The sequence below is a fragment of the Mizuhopecten yessoensis genome, unplaced genomic scaffold (assembly GCF_002113885.1).
Source record: "Mizuhopecten yessoensis strain PY_sf001 unplaced genomic scaffold, ASM211388v2 scaffold6971, whole genome shotgun sequence".
In the NCBI taxonomy this organism is placed as follows: domain Eukaryota; kingdom Metazoa; phylum Mollusca; class Bivalvia; order Pectinida; family Pectinidae; genus Mizuhopecten; species Mizuhopecten yessoensis.
The window spans coordinates 144020-169140 of NW_018406816.1; the positions used below are offsets into that span (position 1 = coordinate 144020).

At 35.5% G+C, this 25121-nt stretch overlaps 1 protein-coding gene across 10 annotated transcripts in view; it reads right to left on the reverse strand.

Moving 5' to 3' along the window:
• The window catches only part of LOC110452905 (sickle tail protein-like), a 223951-nt gene that overhangs the window by 27088 nt on the left and 171742 nt on the right, over nucleotides 1-25121 (reverse strand). For 9 of the 10 annotated variants that reach the window (XM_021501649.1, XM_021501646.1, XM_021501647.1 and 6 more), the window contains one exon: nucleotides 21076-21183. The exons of the other annotated variant lie outside the window; for it this stretch is intronic. In XM_021501649.1, the coding sequence (XP_021357324.1) occupies nucleotides 21076-21183 (108 nt within the window). The remainder of the gene's footprint in view (nucleotides 1-21075; nucleotides 21184-25121) is intronic. 10 annotated transcript variants of the gene reach the window in all.

The following is a 25121-nucleotide window of genomic DNA, read 5'->3' on the forward strand; positions in this document are numbered from 1 at the left end:
ACTTGTTGATTATGATGTTAAACAGCTAGTGTTGTCAATAACATTTGGAGTAAGACGGCATTTCAGAGGTATGCACGGTGGGTCAAGTGGTAGATCGAAGCCATCCAGTATACAGTTTAAATGAAGTTTCTATTTATAGTAACAGTGACCTTGACCTTTGGCCTTTGGACCTGAAAAGCAATCCCAAGCAAGCACTTTTGGTAAGGAAGCACTGCATGAAGTTTGAGTTTGATCGGCCAAAGGAAACTCAAGTTATCGCACGAAAAACCTCTGTTTGGACGACGACGACACCGCCACCAACGCCGACAAAGCAATACCTATGTGTCACCAGCTTTTCGCAGGCGACACAAAAATATGTTTTATAGTTCTGCTTAATTCTTCTTATCGAGACTAACACAAATACCAGGTATAAAAATGTTAGTTAGCATGTGTTAACTATTAAAATGGATGTACACTGCTATTTTTTTTAAGGGAAACAACTCTTACAGAAAATGACACAGATATAAATTGTAATGCAACATACAGCCTTAATTGATAATTATAAGTATCCTATTTTTCTATTTTTTTAACTGCTGTCACCCTATGAGATACACTTTTCCGAGTAGTCTATCAATCCCACAGACAAATGTAGATATGTTATCTATAGGACGAGAAAGTGACTGCATTACAAAGTGTTACTGTAAACGTATATCTTCATCAACAATAGATGTGTTGGTAACTTGCCAGGTACAACAAAAAGCACAGCATGACATTTACTAGAGCGATACAATCATGCCAGCGCCAACAAGTTTTCATACCTCAAACAAGTTCCAATTTCCAACCTTTTTTTAACATATGAGCATAAAAATGTTGTGTCGAAAATTACACTAGAATTAAAGCAATACATTTGTGACATTACACTGGGCACTATACTACATGTGATGGTTGTAATACTCTGTGTAACAGATACAGTATCTGTCTTTATAAATCAACCGTTGATACAGAGAAAGAAAACAAATATTTTGAGATTATTTATGTCACATGACTTTTTCCAACCCCTCACATAGTTTTCTCCTGTTGCTGCTGAAAAAGACCAAGTTCTGACCGGACCTTTGAAGGAAAAATCCTCATGTTTGTGACCTGATAGACAGTACAATGACATACAATGTCATGACAAAAAAACACCTGAATAAGATGACATCTTGGAAACAATAAAATACGACATCACAATAAAGTTTTGGCGATAGCGAACAAGGTAAAAAATCTGGATAGAAAACAATTTCCAAATGCTAACTAGAACTGTCATCCGGAGGATAACTTTAAATACAGCAAATGCTGGTAGTAAATACACCTATAGGTTTCTGGACAACTTATTGGAACACATTACTGACAGGAGAAAAGAATCATTACAATAGGGAATCAGTGGATGAATCAGTGCGTTTTCATCAAGAGCTGGGCAAAGACAAGATTCCTGAAGCAAGAATTGGGAAAGACGATCTGGAATCGTAACACCCCTTGGGTTGATAATTCCATATCAAACTTCATGGTATTGGGTTATATGATTCATCCTGTCTAGTGCGACCTGATGTCTAAAATGATCACTTTTCATAAATCAACTGTCAGGAGATACCACCTGTCCAGGAAGACCACCTGGCAAAACAGAACTTTACTAAAAGTCCACCTATCACAATTAAGGAACAATATACCAAAGGGATTTCAATCATCAGACCACCTGTCCATGAGAGACCACCTGACTTGTAGGACCACATTTTACCAAGTGATGATCATGCATACATGTTTACACTAAAGTATCTATGCCTCCTCAAAGTTTTAATGGGAGAAAAACAAATTAAGGATTACAATTCCTCAGACTGAAGATTCTTTCCTTCAATGTTTATAATAATCAACAAAGATAACTAAAACAATTTGTTACCATCACCTGCTGATCTATACGTCCAACCCTTCATCTTTTACACTTACACGCATGTTATTGTAGGCTGTGCCAATAAATTACATGTGTTAGGTTAAGTCCTTTTAAATTGGCACATTCTGCATGCTGTGGTTGTCAGTTCATCAACGTTTGCAGTTTGCCAAACATGTCAAACATTATAATGACCATGATGAACACCATATGCCAAACATTATAATGACCCGATATACAACATGCCAAACATTTTAATGACCAAGCAAGTTATCCATATGTACTTTATCATGTGTTCTGTAAAGATATTTAGGAACAAGAAAAAAAGGATAAACTGTTCATGTCTTGTCTTTGTATCCGAAATATTCTGTATGTTACAAAATTATTGTTATTCAAATGTCCTTTGCAATAAAATATATTAAACAACAACTAATCTTGAACAGAAATGTATATCCTAATACACGGGTTACAAAATAATACTAATTCAGCCGAGATGTAGTATTCCGTCTTTTCGTATTGCAGAGTTATCTGCTATTGTGAACATGCAGGTATTGATTGTTACGTCATTATTTTGTGTGAGAAAATTACCTCATTTTCTCAAAAATTTATGCATTATTCTCACAAACAAATGACGTAACAATCAATACCTGCTCACAAGAGCAGATAACTCTGCAATACAAAAAGACGGAATAAGATGGGTTTACTCATATAATAATTTAACATTTTCTGTCCAATTGAACTTAAACATTACTAATACTTCTGTTCTGAACACACCCGTTCACATAAGAGAGGTTCAATAATTATGTAAACAGGAACTGAATTGTACAAGTACCTTCACTTTCACTGACAGATGTATGTGACCATGGAGATAACTTTAAAGGCACAAAAGACACCAGTACATTACCAACACTCTAAAAAAAAGGTAGTCTTTGCTCTTCCATTCTTTGTCACCTAGCTAACTTGACAACTTTCTATTTTCGTTTTCCATGTCAAATTTACCAGCTTACAAAGGTTAAGTCCATTACTCTTTGAAACACTGACAGCAGTTTTCTTATGAAGACAGAATCTTTAAACCCTTTCAACACTGTAGACCATAATGGACTCGTCCAGATCAATGCATGGTAGAGTCTACTAAAGTTACATAGGGGTGAAAGGATTAATAGAATTATCCAACAAATTGGTGACAATCTGATGGGTTTTTTTATTTGCAACTAAAAAAAAAAATCATAAACATCCGTAACTTCTTTGTTATGAATGATGCGTTTTATCAGCATATCTAAATCGCCTTATGGAATTCTGTGAGAGGTTCAAGGTTTTATGATATTTTTCTAGTAGATTCTAGCTGTTTAGTAGAATTTCAATCTTCCTTCTTTTCCGATAGCAGATTTTCAAAAATCATTCTTCATATTTTAGGTGGAAGTATTGTCCAACAAAATCATTAAATGTATACCTTTGCATCTTTCAAATACAATTTTACTTATATTGCACTGAAATTGCTATCATGTTTGACATTTAACTTACTGCAAATTCTTAACATATATTCATAGTCAATCTATTTGAATGTTTAACTTTCGGATACCTCAATTTCCTCCACATTAAGATCCCCTCCTTGCTTCTATCCTGTCGGTCAAGTAAAGTGATTAATGAAACTTATTTCATAACTATTGTCAAATATTAATGAAAATGATATGAAAATATTTAACCTACATCTGATACATGTATATTTAGATGTTTCAAGGGTGAAATTATCAAATGTTGACAATGTTTCCCAACACAAATTTAACTAAAATACCAGATAGTTTTTTTGTTGGGTTTTTTTCTCCTTTTTTTACACATTTTTATATTGTTTATGGTTATTTTAGAGGATTTGGAACAAATTCTAAATATTTGAAGGTCTGTTTTACCTGGACTATGACACTTCATGTTCTGACTCAAGTTCCTGTTCATTTCTCTTTGACTGCCGATCCATATTAGTTTGCATATCTTGTTCTTAATTCAATTTTTAATTGTGTCAAAAATTGATACAAAATGGCCACCCTGACCTTGACCTTAAATGACTCACATATCACAAGGGGAATCGGCCAAAGAAATAAAATTAATATCGTAAAATCTAGAAAATAAATCTGTCACACGTTTCTCAGATAAGGTTTTAATTAATCCATTGTGTTCACCGGCTTAAAAGTCCACACAGGTCCAAGACCACGATAGTCGGGCCAGAAGGGTAGCCATAAAATAATACCGCCTTATATTATATTCTGGACAACGACAAAAATAAAACACCATTTTCTCATAATGAAGACGATTAACACTTCTGATGCAGAAGCTTGGTGATTAAAGCTCCAATGCATTAACGAATTCCCTGTTGATCCGTAACACAATTTGCTCATTATACACGACACAAATCGGTTTTAGGATGCATCAATTTTGATTGGCTGTTCTTAGCTTTATTTTTTCCGCTACTCATTAGAAGCATAAAAGATGAAATCTCCCTGGGATTTGTTTGACAGCCAAACATGATAAATAATGTTGATTAAACACGCAGGTCTTATAATGTGTGAAAATCGTGGAGTTTGTTTTCCAGTAGTTCACATGCAATGTCATATACTACGACAAGCCATGCATCAAGAGAAATTTCTGTCTATATAACCATCCTTTAGTTTACCGGTCCTTTTTGTATGCTGTTTTTGAAGACACCAGTGACACATGCACAAACTAACAAAAACTTCTAATAATAGCTTTGTTTTATTAAAAAAAAAAAAAAATCAAATTACAAAAAAAAAAAAGTGCATTCTTTTGTTTTTAAGATGCATATGCATGGATTCCCATTTGTTTTTGGTAAAATTTCATAACATTTCTAGCTAATAATGTTTTCAGTTTCAAAGAAGCTTTGATTTTTCCATGAAAAAAATGTACCCCTTTTAGATTGAAATTCAAGAGACAGAAATACAAAATATCTGAAATCAGTATTGTCAGCTTGAGTCTATCATGACATGATAGAGTTAAACAATTGTCACCTTCCACGCTACTTTTGCTGTCAGTTTGATTATAACTACAATAATAAACCTGTGTACTAACTCTTACTTTCTCTTCATCAAAAGTAAACTTACTCTGTATCCACACATAAAAACCAGATGGCGCTGGTACAGTTTACAATTCTGTGACAGGATTTTGCAACCTAACAAGATTGCCTTATAAATTTTCTTGCACTTACTCAAACCATTTTTGATTCGTAATTAACAAACAACAAGAAAACCATGAAAAGTATATATTGTCTCAAAGAAATATATATAACAGTAAACAATCTTTAAGATAATCGTTACTGATCTTTGGATATTTTATAGGTGTTGTCAATGCCACTTTCTCATTATGTTTCAGTTAAGCAAACCCAGGTTTGATATGAAAGATAACAGTTCCAATATTTGGTCAGTCAGAACGTTAACAGCTTCATTGCTTTACTGCGATCCTGCTGTTGGTGACAGGACAAAGTAATCGTTAAATACAATCAACGGCTTAATTACAATCCAGTGTTAGGAGACCCCTGCAGCCAGAAGGTGGCCTTTAAATTTACAAATACAATTCATCTGTGGAAAAGACACCATCAATTGTCAGCAACAATGAATGTAAAGGATTGTATGGATGTATAAGAAAAAAACATTTAAACCCACCATTCAATACATTGATAAAAGCACCTCATTCATGCAAATTAATTGGTGTGTTTATTTTTTCTGTAAATCATTTGAACAATGTGAGAAGATAAACAGTAGAATTGTTTTAATTTGCTGTAACGAGTTCTGATGGTGGACTCGCTTTTCGGTTGTTATCTTAATTTGTTCATATAAAGAAATCACAAAATCTGAGGTGAGATTTTTCTTGTTTTCATTGAACTGGGAAATATTGTTCCATTTAGAAGTTCCAATGGCAAGTTAGCAAAAATGGAATGTTCCACTGAATAGAGTGCATTACCGGTACTGCTCACAAACATACCTAGTACCAAATCGCTCACACACATACTGTGATGGAAGTCTTCAAAATAATAGACCTTTGAAATCCTAAGCCAGACTAAACCAAATACAAATATATCAATTTGGCGGTGTGCAGACTTCGTGACCTTGGAAGTCTAGCTTGACTACTTCAGATACAATGTCTAAGACAGAAATATCTCTATATAACAGTTTAGGTCTCATTTTTCTTCCATAGAAACAGGAATGTTATTGAAGGAATACAGCCATACAAAATGTTACCCTATTTCTCTGAGATAATACATAATTAATCTCATCCTCGGTCAGCTCTACCGCAGTCTCCCAAACAAGCAACTTAGCAGTGCTCAAATTCTTTGATAACTAAATATCAATAGCCTGTTTTATATAATACTGTGCAGTAGATAATGCTAGTGTGCACTTGTGAGGATCCAGCAGAAAGTGCTTCAGGAATATTCTTGCACATTTGCCAAAATCTACCACCGATTCTTGAATCAGAGAGTATATAGCACTTCACACACACACACCAATACCTTTCTATACCCTGTACCAAAATCCAGTGCTGCTTTATTGATTTTCCATTACATCTAAACAAAGGCCCATGAAAGTGTCATTTTTTTACCTGCCTGCCAGCCACAATGGTTACAAGTGTAGGATCAAGGCTACATACTGCAGTATTAAAACCAGGCAGTTACAGATCTCGGGACCATTCACATACCTTACATAGTTCAATAGAAATTAAATTTCAACAGACATTAACTGTGCAAATTATTAATTCATCTTTTAATGTTTCTTAATTGTATTTTTTTTAATATATTTGTTATACATACCATACATATCCAATAAGCCAATGCCTGAATAAATGTATTAAGCACAGGAATTCCACGGGAGTGGATGTGTGGCCTGCTCAGCGCTTTTAGTATGAAAAGTGTTTTGGCTTGAGTTATCGCTAAACAGATATGCCAAAATGCGGAAAGTTGAAACTTGACAGAAAAACCTGTAATATATGTTGAACATTATTGCTTCTAGCATTACCATACACAATTTGAAAGGATTTTATTAAATAATAAAAAAGTTCTTGCATTTACTACACAATGCCCTTAATTGGCAATAAAAGGGGCATAACTCCACCAAAAATGCAGGCAATGCGAACTTGTTCAAGCTTTATTGGTAAGCAATATGTGTACCAAGGTTATGAGGTTTCGTAAAACCACTATAGTTAGCTTTCATAACAACAATATTGTGAGCTTTCGTAAAATCACTATAATTGTGAGCTTTTGTAAAAGGCAATGATCGACTGTTTTGTTTTGGTCAACATAAACAGATACAAACAATTCTCTAAGAATGAACAGATGTACAGAATCAGCAGGGATGTTGCCGGTTTTTCAGACTGCATTCATTGTTGAAGTGTTTTTGGCTGACAAATCAAACATTTTTTTTGAGAAAATGCAATATTAGTTTTCAAATACCGTTTGTGCATAAAACAAAGCCCATTATATTAGCACCACAAATTGTTTCGAATGCTACTATCCATTTTAACCATTAATTCTACCAAAAGAGCAGAAAAATAAAAACATAAATGAAATAAAGATAATTCAATGGATTGAAAAGTTATTGTTTTCATATTAAATGACATTGTAATCTTTGATAGCAGGTTAAGCTACAAAGCCTTGTTTAATTGATCTGGGTTTTTTTAAGTCCTGTGGGACAGAGAATAATTAATAACAGGAATTGGATAATGTTTAATTCATAATCCCAAATAAAAGTTCACTCAACCTCAGCTCCGCTCATCATTTTGTTAACGGGGATCAGTTACAAGCTGATTGGGTCGGTTTGATCGACATTCCACAAGGGATATGTGTGAACTGACATTAAAACATCTCATTGTGATGTTTTTACCCATTTCTGAGCGAATGTTATTACATTTGAGAGCATAGTTGAATGCCTTAGATCTCAGAGGAGATACAGGACAAGGACTCTTTATAAACCGCTAAAATGTTGTGAATCAAATCTTCATTACAAATTATTTTCAGTACTGAATTAAATCAGACGTTGAGAACGAATTTGTTCAAAACTTATTGATAACATAACAGAAAAAGCTAGTGTAGATACTACATTATAAACAAAATCTTTTTCACAAACTTCATGCAAGTTTTGAACTTTAACTTCTCTACAGCCTACCTCTACCTAAAGCAATACAAACACTTGAACCTATCACAGATAACGACTGTACGAAAGACCTCTGTCAAGGAAAAAATACCAAACTACTTTTATGAATGACAACTTTGACTTGACTTATTGACAACAAATCTGGAAGATAACATCTAGTAGGTTTTGATTATATAGAAAAAGCTAAATAAGAACATCAAGGGAGAAAACTCATCACAAAATAAAGGGTTACTATGCAGAAACATAATGATCAGAAGTTGGGAGCATATTTAAACATCAAAACTGGTTAAATTGCTCTGACAACCAGGTGCTTAGGGAGACACTCCTGACAACCATGTGTTTAGGGAGACACTTCTGACAACCAGGTGCTGAGGGAGACACTCCTGACAACCAGGTGCTAAGGGAGACACTCCTGACAACCAGGTGATTAGGGAGACACTCCTGACAACCAGATGATAAGGGAGACACTCCTGACAACCAGGTGCTAAGGGAGATACTCCTGACAACCAGGTGATTAGGGAGACACTCCTGACAACCAGGTGATTAGGGAGACACACCTGACAGCCAGGTGCTTAGGGAGACATCCTGACAACCAGGTGCTAAGGGAGACACTCCTGACAACCAGGTGATTAGGGAGACACTCCTGACAACCAGGTGATTAGGGAGACACATCTGACAACTAGGTGCTAAGGGAGACACTCCTGACAACCAGGTGATTGGGGAGACACACCTGGCAACCATGTGTTTAGGGAGATACTCCTGACAACCAGGTGATTAGTGAGACACACCTGACAACCATGTGTTTAGGGAGATACTCCTGACAACCAGGTGCTTAGGGAGACACTCCTGTCAACCATGTGTTTAGGGAGATACTCCTGACAACCAGGTACTTAGGGAGACACTCCTGTCAACCATGTGTTTAGGGAGATACTCCTGACAACCAGGTGCTTAGGAGACACTCCTGACAACCATGTGTTTAGGGAGACACTCCTGTCAACCAGGTGCTTAGGGAGACAATCCTGACAACCAGGTGCTTAGGGAGACACTCCTGACAACCAGGTGCTTTGGGAGACATCCATGAAAAGAAAGAGTAGATAGGAGAGAAAAGAGAGACATATTTAAAAAAAAAATAGCCATGGGGGCTGTCGATCAAATTTTTCTCTTAACAAAAACAAAACGTTAAAAAAAAAAAAAAATTCATTACCTTCTGGCACCCACCACCACTGTTCGAAAAGAAAACGATAAGAAACAGGGCCTAACTGTACAAAACCATGGGATGTCAAAGGCACTGCTGTATGATCTGTGTGTTTTCTCAGTATTGTACTATTACACAATAAAGAAGTGATAATTCCATCTCAAATCTCTGGCACAAGTTGACATACAAGAAGCACTTTATCTCGGAATACCCCGCATAGTATACATCACCAGTCAGACTGAGACAGATAGGAATGGAGCTCTCCTGATAATGAAGGTAGGAAAGACAGGAAAACAAAGAAGCATCAAAGCCTGACAGAAACGAGGCCTGATGAGAAAGCATCAGATGATGATAAAACAGAGATAAATTGTATATGGTTCTCTTGATTACTGGGAACAGCGGAGAAACTCATGAATTGGAGCTAATAAAAGAGCTGTTTATTGACATGGGGTAATGAATTCTGGAGATTACAGTACTTTGACAGAGATCTCTTACTATATAACAACAGTGAAATAGACTAGTGTCTCATTTATCGTGGTAAAATGGCCAACTTAGTAGTCTATTTCCAACCTTACTGTTTATCTTCTGTCGATTTCCAAACCTTTTTCCAATCCCCAATATTTTCTAAATTCCATCGGTATATTTCAACCTGCCCCACCCCATCCCACCATTTCTCCATCTTTCAAGATTTACCTGCCACAATGTTTTTATAAACCAAGCCAAAAAATATTTCTATATAAATAACAAAAACATGCAAAACAGGATAATCCAATTTGCCATATATTTCAAAAGTAAGAAATCATTTCAAAATGTTGAGTTCAAAAACCTTAAGAATGGACAAATGACTGAGGAAATGAACTTCAGTATTGATAAATGAGAGAGGTCATTCTCTTATAATGAACATCTTGATCAAAGGTCATGTCCCTTAAAAAATGAATGAATGAAATGGTTATGACCCACAATTTGAATGACTTAGAAAGGTCATTCTCTCAGAATGGATGACTGTGTGAGGTCATGACCCTAAGAATGGACGAATGAAAAAGTCATGGCCTTCAGTATGGAAAACTGTGGAAGGTCATGACCTCAGTACAAGCATGAATGAGAAAGGTCATGACCTTCAGTATGAAAAACTGTGAAAGGTCATGACCTCAGTACAAGTATGAATGAGAAAGTCATGGCCTTAATTCAGTATGGAGGTTAACCAAGTAAGTAAATATCAGAGCCATCAATATGTGGAAAGCTGGTGAAAACGACCGAGAAATGTAAACTTACAAAAATGACAGGTGTTCTGTAGTCTTATAACTTATTGTTATTTTGCTGACATATGGTCTATTATATTAGTCCACCAAGATTTCCGTACTAAAATAGTTCGCTATCAACAGTGTTGTCAAGTGCACACTAAACCAGGCTTGAAAGCACACACTTTTGAAGTAATCAGAATACATTACCATGACGACAACACTTTTTTATTGTTTCCATGACAATGTGGTTTTGTGCTAATTGAATCTGTGCATTCCTTGAAATCTAATACAACCAAACTGATTTCTTTATTGACTCGCACATTTGTTACCGTGATTTTCAGATTCTGTCTGCAATTGAATTACCTCTGCCACACGGAAGAATGGAGGTTTGGCTGAGGTCGGAATTATACATTCATGGTAGCTGCCTGCATGGTCAACAGATTCGTTATAATCTCTAATCTGATAATGCAGGATTCTGGTTTTCTGGACAATTGAGTCTAGAAATTGTTTTTGTTATAGATTTGGAAAATGTTATAAATTCAAGTTGTTCAGAACACAGCCTATTTGTATTAATGTGATTACAGACAGAACAGAACCATACAGCCTGAATTCAATTTCATTGTAGGTCCTCAACAGGACTTGTACCGTATAAATTGCACTCAGATAATCCAAGAATAACTTTTCTTGAAAATAAAACAACTGAAAATATTAAGTACAACTTACAGATTTTGTTGTATCCATTCGGAAAATAATGACAACGCAAAATTTTCAGAACACTATTTCTTCAGACTTAAATAAGATTACAGACTTGATGCACTGGGCTATGATAATTTGAAAGCCGTTCTCAGATCTGATAAAACGATCGAAAAGCAGTGTTTGATGAATTTATATAACACCGAAGAGTTCGATAAATTTTATATAACACCAAAGATAAGTATCATAACAAATTGTAGCGGTCTGTTACCTACACAACCCAGATATCAGATATGGCAGCAATGTATGCTGAATGGCAGGGAATACATTTCACTTTGAATGGAGACCAGATTTCTCTGATGATGAACAGAAAATATCAGTATGTTCATGTTTCTACTGTCTACTGAAAGTGTGAACAGATGTCGAGCCATTAGAAATTCTACAACACTTGACTACATGATCTGTACCATCCATATGTTCTCGACCTGTACGTGTTTGCCTTATAATATGTTTTAATGGGGAACTGTTATACATCTTCAGGCGGTGAAATTACACATCATTTACACAGAGTTATTCTCTATTAAGCCACTGAACAAGGTTGGAACATGGATTTGACATTGAGGGGTATAGGGGGCCGAAGGATGAGTTGTTCAGTGGGAGAACAGGTAAATTTAAGTAATCCCAACCTTTAAAATTTAAACAGGTAAAAAGCCAATTCCATCTCATTGCTGTAGAAAATAGTTATATATTTGAATTTTTACTAAGTTGGACTCAATACAACTACCAAATAGTACCTGTTTTATATTTCAATGAAATTGACCAGATTCACATTTCCTGTGCGTATGAATACTTCTCTCATATCCAGTCATGTAAGATAGCGCTAGCCAATTAAGATAACAATGCTTGCTGAGTCTATCTTACGTGGTCGTGACGTCACAATGACGTGACGTCACGAATTTGGAAAACACTGATGCCATCTGCCATGCAGAAAAGGCAACGTGATGAAATTAAAACATTTTTTGATATATTTACCGTACATTTTAGAAAAATGAGATTACTTTTTCTGCCCAAACTCTGTTTATGAATATGTGGTATGCTCATGATCAATCTCACAGACAAACTCATTTCGTCAAAAAAGCTCAGAGAAAAAAAATGATATTTTCAAAATGGCAGCCAGTCCAAACGCATGTTCATGGTTTCTGAGCTTATTCTGGTAGTTGGAATGAGAGAAAGATACTCTTTCATAACCAAGCGTGTAGGATAGAGAAATTCCACCCTCGAGAATTTCAAATTTGGCAAAAACCCTCAGGTGGAATCTCCCTATCCTACACCCTTGGACATGAAAGAGTCTTATAATATTTTCAGATTTTGCGGACAAATTTTAAACGAAGAAGATACCACTTGTATGAGATTTTTATTGAATCTACACAAAAAATTGTTCAAGCAACCAAAAACCGATCAATCAGCAAAATATTGACAGCTGTTGCTAGCGGTAGTGACAATTTATGTACTGCCCTAGAAATTCTTCCTCACAAATCACACATCCATGTGGTCTGATGTCCTGTCTAATTCAACATTCAGTTATTTACTGCAGCTTCACAATCCAGAAGATGTAGAACTGCAGCTCATTAAATTTGTTTCAAAACCAATTCAATTCATCATGCCATCAAATCGACCACAGCAAGATTCAATCTTTAAATGAACACACTGCAACTGTATTTTTTTTTCAAAATTTCTTATATATATATACTATTTATTTTACAGTAATAAGAAAACGAATTAATCAATTGATATTAATCACTCGTGTTCGCCTGGATGGAAGCATGCACTGGGGTCTTTATGAGGGAGGAAACGGATTACCCAGAGAAAATTCACATGTAGGTGACCCATACCATTTTCAAATCCAATTCAGGAATCAAAAGCCAGTTTCCTTGGTGAAAGTTGAGAGCACTGTCCAATACCTAAAGCTATTATATCCATGTTGATTTCCAGGATCTTGATGGGGTTTTTTTTAGGTGTAAATATTTACACCATCCAGTCACTTTCTGTGTGTTATTTTTTAAAGATATAGTTTCAATGTTATAAACTAGCCATAGAAATACACCTAGCTTATAGGTCAATCATGCGATCTTCAGCTGGTCACATATGGCTACAATATAGACATGCTGCCATTGTTTTACTGTCAATGGTATGTGCCATTCCCTTCCTACAGTCAAATTTCCTCCTCATGTAAATCCAACTCCTGAATGGAAGGAGCCGCTTGAATTTCCACAATGACAGTGAGACTGTAAAATCTAATGGGTGTGTACACAATAGCACTTATATGCTTAAGAATAGCAATTATATAAATATGTACATGAGAGCCTCACATACAATCACACGTTTCCATCCATAAACCCAGTACAAATAGTCCGTTCTCTACAGCTAAATCAACCCTTATAGCCTAGAACACTTCAACTGGTCCAAATTTTGTCATTCAGGTCATACACCAGAGATAAATTCCTGGAAACCTCCCAAACAAGCCGCATACCCTTCTTATTTTAAGGGTATATGCTCCCTTACACATTGTATGTATTGATCTGTATTAAGAGTTGTTTCCCTTCTTTTTTTATACCATATTGGTTCTGTTATATGCCTGCAGCCCAATAACTGCCCACATTCTACTTCAAAGGGCAACCTATCAAGCCATTGTCCAGTTTAAACGCTTAAATTTGAAAATATCTCTAACGAGTGCCCTCCCCCCTCACATCCCCTTTTATAGGTGTAGGTTAATTGTGTTAGACAATATAAATGATAATAATTTGAGGTTCTTAAATACTGCTTTATTATAACCTAATTCATAGGTCGTCTCAAAGCGATTCACAAATTATTATCCGTGGTTCTAGGGCCTTTACAACCAGGAACTCTTACAGCACAGGTAGCATATACATCCTTAAGTAACGGTAGTTAAACATGGCCACACTGTTAATATAATGGCAGGTTAAAATATTACACAATTATTCTTTAAGACAACATCTCCCAATACATATGTGTACCTAACTATCCTATGTCACACATAGCTCTTACACAGACAGGCCCAAAAAAACTAAACACACATGTTCAAATATTGACTTAATATGCTTAAAATTTACATAACACAATATGATACATAACCTGACTTAGCAACCAAAATCCATTTATAAACCTGTAATTATACCTTTAGAGTATAAACCTATAACTATACCTTAGTGTATAACTGGCTTACCTTTTTAGAAAACATGATAGCAGGTATTTCATATCTAACCTACATCGCCCTGTCATTTCTGACTGTCTGACGAATCTCACCTGCACAAAGACATGCAGGTAACGTTTATCATAGTCACAGGTAAAATACAGGTAAATAGGAGCGCTCCCAATGACAGGTCTATATCAGTTCAGTTCAGTTCAGTTCTTGTGAACACTGATGTCTCAAGAGATCTTAATGTGCCATATTTTGGTCATTCTGACACGATGTGCCTGGAGATGAGAGATTTTATTATCAATATATGTGTGTATGGGTCTTGCTTACGATAATTTTGATAATTTACCTGTGTATGGTCATAGTCAGGTTACAATTTCAATGTAGGATTTATACACACATATACACACACAACACACACACAACACACACACATCTGTGTATAAAATGCATCTTGTATCAGAACAGATGTACTTGTACACGAAAATGAACTTAAGAATAATGTTTGGAGATCAGGATGTTTAAAGATATGCATGGCTATACCAGGAGTCAAACATGGACCATAGGACCTCTCAGACAAATCAGAACCCAAACTGGGACCCTTTGACCTCTAAAGACAGACTAGGAATGAAACTGGGACCCTCTGACCTCTCCCGACAAATCAGAACCCAAAGAGGGACCCTCTGACCTCTCCCGACAGACTAGGAATGAAACTGGGACCCTCTGACCACTCCCGACAAATCAGAACCCAAAGAGGGACCCTCTGACCTCTAAAGACAGACTAGGAATGAAACTGGGACCCTCTGACCTCTCCGACAAATCAGAACCCAAAGAGGGACCCTCTGACCTCTCAGACAAATCAGGACCCAAATTGGGATCCTCTGACCTCTCAGACAAACTGGGGCTCAATTTGGACCCTCTGACCTTTAAAGACAGACTGGGACTCAAGCTGGTACCCTCTGAACTCAGTGTATAAATAGTTTAGTCACACTTTTATAAAATAAACATCAACTTATATTAATGATAAATATTTCCTGTCCTTGTCACTTAACACTCCATTTGTTTAATAGATCAACGATGGTAGTGAAAATGAGAGATAGACACACTTTTGCTACGTTGTAAGCCTCAACATTAATTTCAATCTGGTATAACTAGTGTTTTGTAAATCGATAAAATTGACAGATATCACTCAACAGTTGCATGTTGCATCACAAAAGCTGAATGTTTCCGCATTTGTACAATAAATACACCTGATTTTTTTGTGACATTATTGATCCGTGTATAAATCCCCTCCCCTCCCACACATGCCTTTAAAACGCTTAGGTGACCCGGATATTTTGGTTTTTAATTCCAATTTTATGCATTCATAAATACAGATGTTTGATAAATGTTTACAAAAACTTGAAGGCAGGATATCGTTGAATATTTCTATGTGACATATTCGTATCACACATATTTCGAGACAGAGACAAACTAAATTCTACTCAACATTAAATCAAACTCACTCCCGAGATACTGAGGAACATATACCTGTAGATCTACATGGTTGTTTATGATGATGCCATATTCTTAACATTCACTGTTACACTAACTGCCGATACAAATATATTTCTGTAGAACTGAATCTGTATATTGAGAAATAGCAAGTATATGTACCTGGTTGTTGTGGTGTCGCCATATCACTTTCTCCGTTTCATTCATTTCGGTTTTTCCTCCTCGTTGATTTGATTGAAGATCCCGGAGAATTCCGTGTGATTAGAAGACAATGTAACACATATCTAATAGACTAATTGGTAGTAGCTATCCACATAAGGCACCCACTGGTTCTACGGAGATAAAGTCACCTGATGGTAAAGACCATATTGCCTTCCTCCTCACTCCGGCCAAATTGTACTCCACACGCCTCTGTAAGCTCCTGCACACTATTACACACCTTTAAACACGAGCATATATCCTGTTTGCACGTACTTATAACCTAACCGCTAAGCGTACATGTGTTTACCTCTTAAGGGCAAGGTCATATCTATTAATCAATTTTACTGATAAACGGTCTGCTCTCTCATTGTACTTGATGAAAAAGGTCCCTGTGGGAGCCGTCTGCTCAATGTCACCTAGCTTCTGTTGATGTATAGTACAAAGATTGTTTGAAAACTGAAAACAGAACTTCTACTTTATAATGTTATCAAAATCGTGAATCACCAGTCCACCTTGCTTTTTTTGTTTAGGATCAGATGTCGTCCAATCCTTCCAATCTCTCCGTACCAGCATTGAGTTCATGGATTCATAAATACGGCTGTTTTATATGTGTTTGTAACCTTTCGTGTATATAGCAGTATTATAACAAATCTTACACTGTGAACGCGCTTCAAAATTTAAATCTCTGGATCCGTTTTCAGCACAACTGTTGATGTAATACACCATGGATTTAGGAGGTTTTTAATGTTTGTTTTTGTTTTTCTACCTTAGGGTATTATATTTGCACAGTACTCCATTGAAACTATAATTCTAGAAAATAATCTTTGTCAAAATGACTATGCACTTTCAATATTTACTAGACTGTTGCCTGCTTTAATTGATATGTCAATCACTCTGAAAAGCTCCTCACATTTAAGAGTGTACTTAGTCCATTTTTTCACACTGATCCTATTAAGCTGTGGAGGTGATGGATCAATCTTCTGCTAGTTGTAGAAAGATTCAGTTGTCTGCTAGTCAACAAAATCACCGTCGTCTGCTCTTTAGTAAATCTCACAATCAATACTGAATATTTCAATAAAATAATAAAGAAATCTTACAAAATGTTCAGAAAAAGACATCAAACAGACGACTTTGATGCCTTTCAATCTTACAACACTTAATTGTCAGGTTGAATCAGTGTCTGTCCTAAGTTCCCTTCAGTTTTGTGTATGACTAAATTCTTTTGAATGTCGTCTGCTTCCATGGTACATGATCATCATAGGTACAGCTCTGTCCAGACGTGTGCTATCAGAACCTGTCATGTGCACTTCAGATACCAGGCAGCACATGGCCTCAAATGATGCAATTTTACGAGGAAAGTGTAGATTTTTTTTACAGATATTGCATATCTACCACACCAAATCCTGATTTACACACGATGGTTCTGCTCCACATGTAATAAAACAACATTTCATCACATTTCTGACACGATCACATTCCACTGTTATCACAGAAAACATTGGAGCTGTATACACCAAGAATGTTCAACCATACAGGTAAACGTGATGCGATGTTGCTCAATTCAATGTCACTATCCATTCAAGGTCATATTCCACATGAATTCAGTCCTTTATCTTAAGTCATAAAAAAGCTTACTACTTTCAAGTGAAAGTTTTATTCCATACTTATTTAGTAAAAAGTTAACTCATACAAAATTAGTAAACCTGATTCAAGGTCACTAAATCAAAGGTCAAAATATCTCAAAAAAAGTGTACTAGTACACTTAATTATTATCCCAAGGTCATATTCCGGGCAAGGTTACTGCATTAAATCCAGGGTCTTAATCCACACTTACTTAGTCAAACTGTTTTCATGTAAAGGTCATATCGGAAACAATCCCAGGTATTATTCCGCACAAACTCAGTTCTTTATAGTTATATATCCTGCACAATTCAGAACAATATTGAGACTCCCTCCTGTTCCCCGAACATAAGATGTGTGAAATGACACATACAATGTAATTGCGGCATGGAACTCTAGACTTCAATAAAACAAGCCTCTGTTTGTAATCAAGGTCATAGAAAACCTTGTACATATATATTTTACCGATTTATAACAATGGCTCCCTTGCCAGTTTTATCCAGTCCAGTACCAACAGAAATATATGGCACCTCTAATACTATATATGGCTCGATACCACTTCACAGTGATGATGTCGTCGTTGGAGAATTCCTCTATACATCCGTATCAATTGTTCCATGACTTGACACGGTTTGTCTGGTAAACTGCCTGGCTACTGTACATATCACCCTTGGTGTGATTAGCACTGAAACAGGTAGTGTGCAACAGACGTCACTCTCCAATTATATTGAATTATCCGTCTGGGCATGGAGGGATCCCAACCTGCCCTTTAAATTGTCTGCAGCCCCTACTGGCTGCCACCACTCTGCCGTTTTAGTTGAGGTGTCACTCTAAATCAACTACGGAAGTTTATTAACACAGTAGGCCTATGTACCATGCACAATCAAATAAAGTTTGTTTGATATCCCACAGCGTGAGTTTACACTCTCCTGACTTCACTATTCCCTCTAACTACTATAATTCTGAGGCCCGAACACACAGTGTGTTCAATAAACCTTGCGAACCTATGTTGTATTTTTCTGCTTGAGTGATTCCAATGTCAACCTTTTCCCAGCGTAGTCAATCAGCCGTTTACCTTCGTCTGCAGAATCAATGAATATTCATACCGCCTCAGGCTTAACGAAAGCTTCCTAGATGCTGACTATATATACCTGTAACTAAATACACCTGTCAAACTGGTGCACCTGTATCCTTAATCAGCCTGCTAACTAATTAAGCAAAGCAGCGTTAATATATTCAAAGACTAACAAACATAAATCTGTCTTCTGTGTTACAAACTGTTCAACGTTCACCTGAAGTATTATATAGAAATGACCGGTACACTTTGTTACCTTGATAAACGAGATAAATACAGGTAAAATGAAGACAGGTATATGACATCATGTTTTCAGACGAGGTCACTCTACCATGCTGGTTATATGGTGCTAATTCACCTATTGTACAATAGGTATGTGGCGTTTGTGGTTTCTCAGAGTCGTGACACAGACACACAAGCCCACCCTTGTAACTGTCCATAGATCAGCTTTCAGGCCCCGTGCAAGGGTTGATTGCATTCAACTTGAAGAATTACTCTATCCATTCACCGTACAATTTTTCATCATCAAGTTTCGATAGTTTACAAGTAAGAAGTAGCCGATTTTGACAGGTGTGATTGTAAGTGTATACACAACAGGTAAATAAATTATATGTACAGGTGTTTCTCGTTTAAAGGTAATATTTACCTGCTGTTTACCTCTCAATGGACTTTCATGATTACCGCTAGAACTAACAACATCTATATAATTCAAATTAACTTCTAAAAGATCATGAATAATTTCATTTCAAAGACTGATAATAATATAAGCCGATACAAAATTCCATGACATTAATTAAACCTTATCATCCCTAATAAAGAGTCAAAAATAGACTCTTCTGAGGACTGACTGGGTCAGTCTAGTTAAACTAAGGGGTGCATGGGTATATAAAGATACAATTTAATTATATTGATGTAAAGTGTAACCCTGTATGGCCTTGTCTTGAATCCAGAATTAACTTTTGATAAGGTAGATTGAAAAATATACAATACTTACAATGAAAGAAGAATTATACTTGAACCATGATCAACTTAAAAAAAATATCTTTATGAACAATGCTTGCAAATTCCCTCGAGTTTGTTTACGGGGAAAAACTGATTGGTATATACCTATCAAGTCTCAAGATGTCTAAAACCTTAGTTATACTTTTAACGATGGCCCTATTTAATGAATTAATAGCTCAAAAAACATAATCCATAAATTGAGTGAACTCCACCAAAAAACAAATAGTAAAGAATTTTGCTGATTTCAAAAGTCAAAAATAACAGTACAGCGAGAAATTTTGAGTTTCCCTTAAATTTGGTAGACTTGGAAAGGATGACAAAAAAAATCCCAATTTTTTGATGAAAACAGCAATACAATGATTTACTGGAACAGATTCGAATTATACAAAAGACACAAACATTAAGATTTCATCAGAGATTTCCAACAAAGCAAAAGAGATAGATATAATCTGATTTCATCACGAAACCCCCTCAGGGTCCTCCTACAATTTCTAATCACAAAGTGTTGAGTAACAGCAACAGGTTCATTAATGACCTTGGTAAAAACAGACACAATAGGCCTAGACCATGGGTCGGGGCACATTTAAACTGTGTGACAGCTTGCACTGTAGTGACGATTGATACTTATCAGTATACGATCTTAATCTCAGGGGGAAACCAGTGACATTGGTCCCCCTTTATTACCTGTTTTTCATTAAATGGTTGGGAGGGAGTACTTTAATGATAGGTAGCTCAGAGGCCACCTGGCAACATATTGTCTGGATAAACCGACTAAGCATGGAGGCAGAAACCTTAATCTCAGTCCTAAATCATCACTACATCAGTGGCAGGTTTTCTGCCAGTCACTCAGCACGTACACCCTGCCATAAGGTAATTTTTTAACAAACACAGACACAGGTTTTTGTACAAAAGTACAATAATAGAGACAAGAATAGGATATTTTTTTAATGAGTTTATTTATTCATCATTTTCAGTTTTCCGTTTTTCACAAAATTCCTAAAAAAAACATTTTTTTATAATTACAAAGGCTATTTCCTAAAATGTATTCTCTCAGCCTATGTTTTTATTAAATTGTTCAACAAAAAGTCATAAATTAACCAATTATAGGGTTGTCCTGTAGATGGTAAACACAACATCATCAATTATTTTAACAAAAGTGCTTCCATGGCACACGGGAGTGAAACCCACACCTTCCGTCACACTGAGAAAGTTAGAACGCTTTCAAACACGGTAGACCTCACCCACACCAGCGGGATGGATCCAGTTTTTGATTGTTTTATTTTTGACTCACCCCAATAGGAAATCCATCCTCACTCCCTGTACCACTGATTTTGTCCCGATATTGTGGATACCTCTTGGCCAGTAGTTCCATAAACGCCTCCTTTTTCCGTGCAGAGTCCTGTAATAGATAGTACATCCGGTACTGGAGGTAATGCAAAATGTAGGTTAAAACCATATTTATCATCACGCTAGCGACAACAATGTTTCATCACGCTAGGAACAATGGCATATACATCCTCCTGTAAAAAAGATTAATTTAGCTCTCATACAAGTCTGATATGATTTAAAAGTGGGTTCCTGTTGAATTCAAATATTTTTAAGCACCCCGACTCGTCTTTTTCTTCGCATCAAAAAAGGAATATACCTTTCAAAACCATCCCTTTGACTTTTCAGTTAATCTAATAAGCCACTTACATTGCATTATTGGCTTAAAATAAATTGGAACATTTTTCTTATTATTCTAGAACTCATCTTTAGGATTTTCTTTAACTGGCGGCATTAAAGGAAAGTTAAGAATTTTGCCAGATGCTTGAAAAATTACTTTGATGCTTTTAAGAAGTGAAATATTTAAATCAGTGGGAAACTTAAATAATTAAAGGGAGATAACCCTGACATTCATATAAATTTCTTGAGAGTTCATTATAAATATGTGTGTATGTAACCTTCATTCACCTACAAAATTATTATCATATTCCTTTAATTTGGTTTAAATGTCTTTTACATTTGAACATGGCATATTTACCAACTGACTAACAACTATGTACAATGAGAAAATACAAAAGAAGACACATTGAAATCTAGGACATCATACAAAATGGGTGACATCAAAGTATGGTACACAGGAATATCTACCATATACTGACTAGGATGTGCAACAAAGATTGGGGATATCTACCATATACTGACTAGGATGTGCAACAAAGATTGGGGATATCTACCATATACTGACTAGGATGTGCAACAAAGATTGGGGATATCTACCATATACTGACTAGGATGTGCAACAAAGATTGGGGATATCTACCATATACTGACTAGGATGTGCAACAAAGATTGGGGATATCTACCATATACTGACTAGGATGTGCAACAAAGATTGGGGATATCTACCATATACTGACTAGGATGTGCAACAAAGATTGGGGATATCTACCATATACTGACTAGGATGTGCAACAAAGATTGGGGATATCTACCATATACTGACTAGGATGTGCAACAAAGATTGGGGATATCTACCATATACTGACTAGGATGTGCAACAAAGATTGGGGATATCTACCATATACTGACTAGGATGTGTTCAACAAAGATTGGGGATATCTACCATACAACAAATCAGAAAATTACAGATATTTATTGTCAAACAAATTAGGAGATCAAAATTATAGATATCTACGGTCAAACAAATTAGGAAATTAAAATTATAGATATCTAAGGTCAAACAAATTAGCAGATCAAAATTATAGATATCTACGGGCAAACAAATTAGCAGATCAAAATTATAGATATCTGCGGTCAAACAAATTAGCAGATCAAAATTATAGATATCTGCGGTCAAACAAATTAGCAGATCAAAATTATAGATATCTACGGTCAAACCAATTAGGAGATCAAAATTATAGATATCTACGGTCAAACAAATTAGGAAATTAAAATTATAGATATCTACGGTCAAACAAATTAGCAGATCAAAATTATAGATATCTACGGTCAAACAAATTAGCAGATCAAAATTATAGATATCTACGGTCAAACAAATTGGCAAATCAAAATTATAGATATCTAAGGTCATAACAAATTAGGAAATTAAAATTATAGATATCTACGGTCAAATAAATTAGTAGATCAAAATTATAGACATCTAATGTCAAACAAATTAGGAAATTAAAATTATATATATTTATAGGTCAAACAAATTAGCAGATCAAAATTATAGATATTTACCATAAATCACATTAGGAGATCAAAATTAAAGACATCTACTATCAAACAAATCAGGAGATCCAAATTATAGACATCTAATGTCAAACAAATTAGGAAATTAAAATTACATATATTTATAGGTCAAACAAATTAGCAGATCAAAATTATAGATATTTACCATAAATCACATTAGGAGATCAAAATTAAAGACATCTACTATCAAACAAATCAGGAGATCCAAATTATAGACATCTAATGTCAAACAAATTATAGACATCTCCTGTAAACAAATCAGGAGATCCAAATTAAAGATATCTACCATTATAAATATTGCAACAAGACATAAAGGAACTCATTACTGATAGTACTGTATATATATTCTTCAATATTTAGGAATATAATTTGCCAAAGAAGATCGGGAGATTAAGGCTAGGTGTATATATAGACCCATACATACTGTGAGAAATACTAAAGAACACGTCAACATTCTGAAATATTTACCCTTACACATCAATGTTTCAGAACATCTACCACATTACAGGCAGGGTGAAACAAAGGAAAGTGTCTTAGACAGTGAATATCTGCACCATAACATAACCTTTCAGATAGGAACATATGGACTAATACATCAATTTTAGGAAACGGAAAATTCCCACTTTATAATGAATACCAAACCCAAACCATGATGTCAGATTTCCTTTTTTTTTTTTGGAAACTGAAATATCAAAGTTTAGAAATATCTAATGTAATAAGAAAGATGTCAAAATTGAGACTTCAAAGATTAGGAATATCTACCGTAAAATGAGCTGCGAGAATCAGGGGAAACCCGCTGTGTCAGATGATGTCAGAACATAGTGTCCGCCTTCTAACAACAGTTCACCCGTGCCACAATCCAGGTAAATCTAACTTTAGAACTTATGAGACGATAAAAAGAATCAAAACATCAATCAAACTGATTGTGATTTATACAGGAAAGTTTTAATTATTTGAATGAAATTTGACAGGATGAAAAATGGATGATGAAAAAGTGCCAGTTGTTGATGCAGGTAAACAAAAACAAGAGGCCCAATGGGCCTGCATCGCTCACCTGGTATAAATCTCACACTTGTAACCTTAAAAGTGATCTAAAACAAAGCTACAGGCAAAATATCAGTATTTATGATTAAAAGTCATTCAAAAGAACCTGTTAAAAGATTTAAAAACATTTCACCCCTTTGACCTTGAAAGTCGAACAAGGTCATTATGTTGAACAGATTTTATAGCACTTCATCTCAGGATACAACTTGCAAAATAACACCACCCCATCTTTTCGTTTACTGAAATTAGCTCATTTAAATGTTTATACATATTTGACCAAATGTGACATTGAAAAATGGTCAAGATCATTCACATGAAAAATCTAGATAGCCCTTCATCCAAGCATGCAACTGGCTAAATATTAACATCCTGAGCATTTTGGTTATTTAAGACAATTAACACCTTTGACCTTGAATATAAGTAAAGGTCATTCATTTGAACAAACTTGATAGCCCTTCATCCCAGTTTGCTTCTTGCCAAATATCATCACCCTTAGGCTTTTTGGTTATTAAGAAGAAGTTGTTTAAAGTAAAATATTGACGGACGACAAACGCCGCACCGAGCCGCAAAAAGACGGCCAATAAGTGAGCTTTGATTAATTGATACTGAAAGAAGTGAATGTATTATTTAAAGGTGGGTACCTTTTGGCGTTCCTTAATATTCCACAGTTAGAAAGACATATTTTGGTTATTTTTTAAGTACCAAATAAGGTTGAATCTTTTAAACAAGAGGCCCAAGGGCCTTAGCGGTCACCTGAGTTATATCATAGATACTGGTAGCTTTATTTTATTGTTTAGATGTGATGTGGAAATCAGCATGTAAACTAAGTGAAATACAATACTTGTCATGTCATCAATGGATAAGAATTTGAAAATATTGGTAAATGTTCCCTTTGGGGCCCCGCCCTAGCCCCTGGGGATGGGGCAGGAATCCTAATTTTACAAAGTAAAACTCTCATTTACCCAAGATGATTCTGACTAAGTTTGAGCAATTTTCTGCTGAAAATGGATAAAATATATACCGAAAAGTGTTATTTCCCTATATAAACTATAT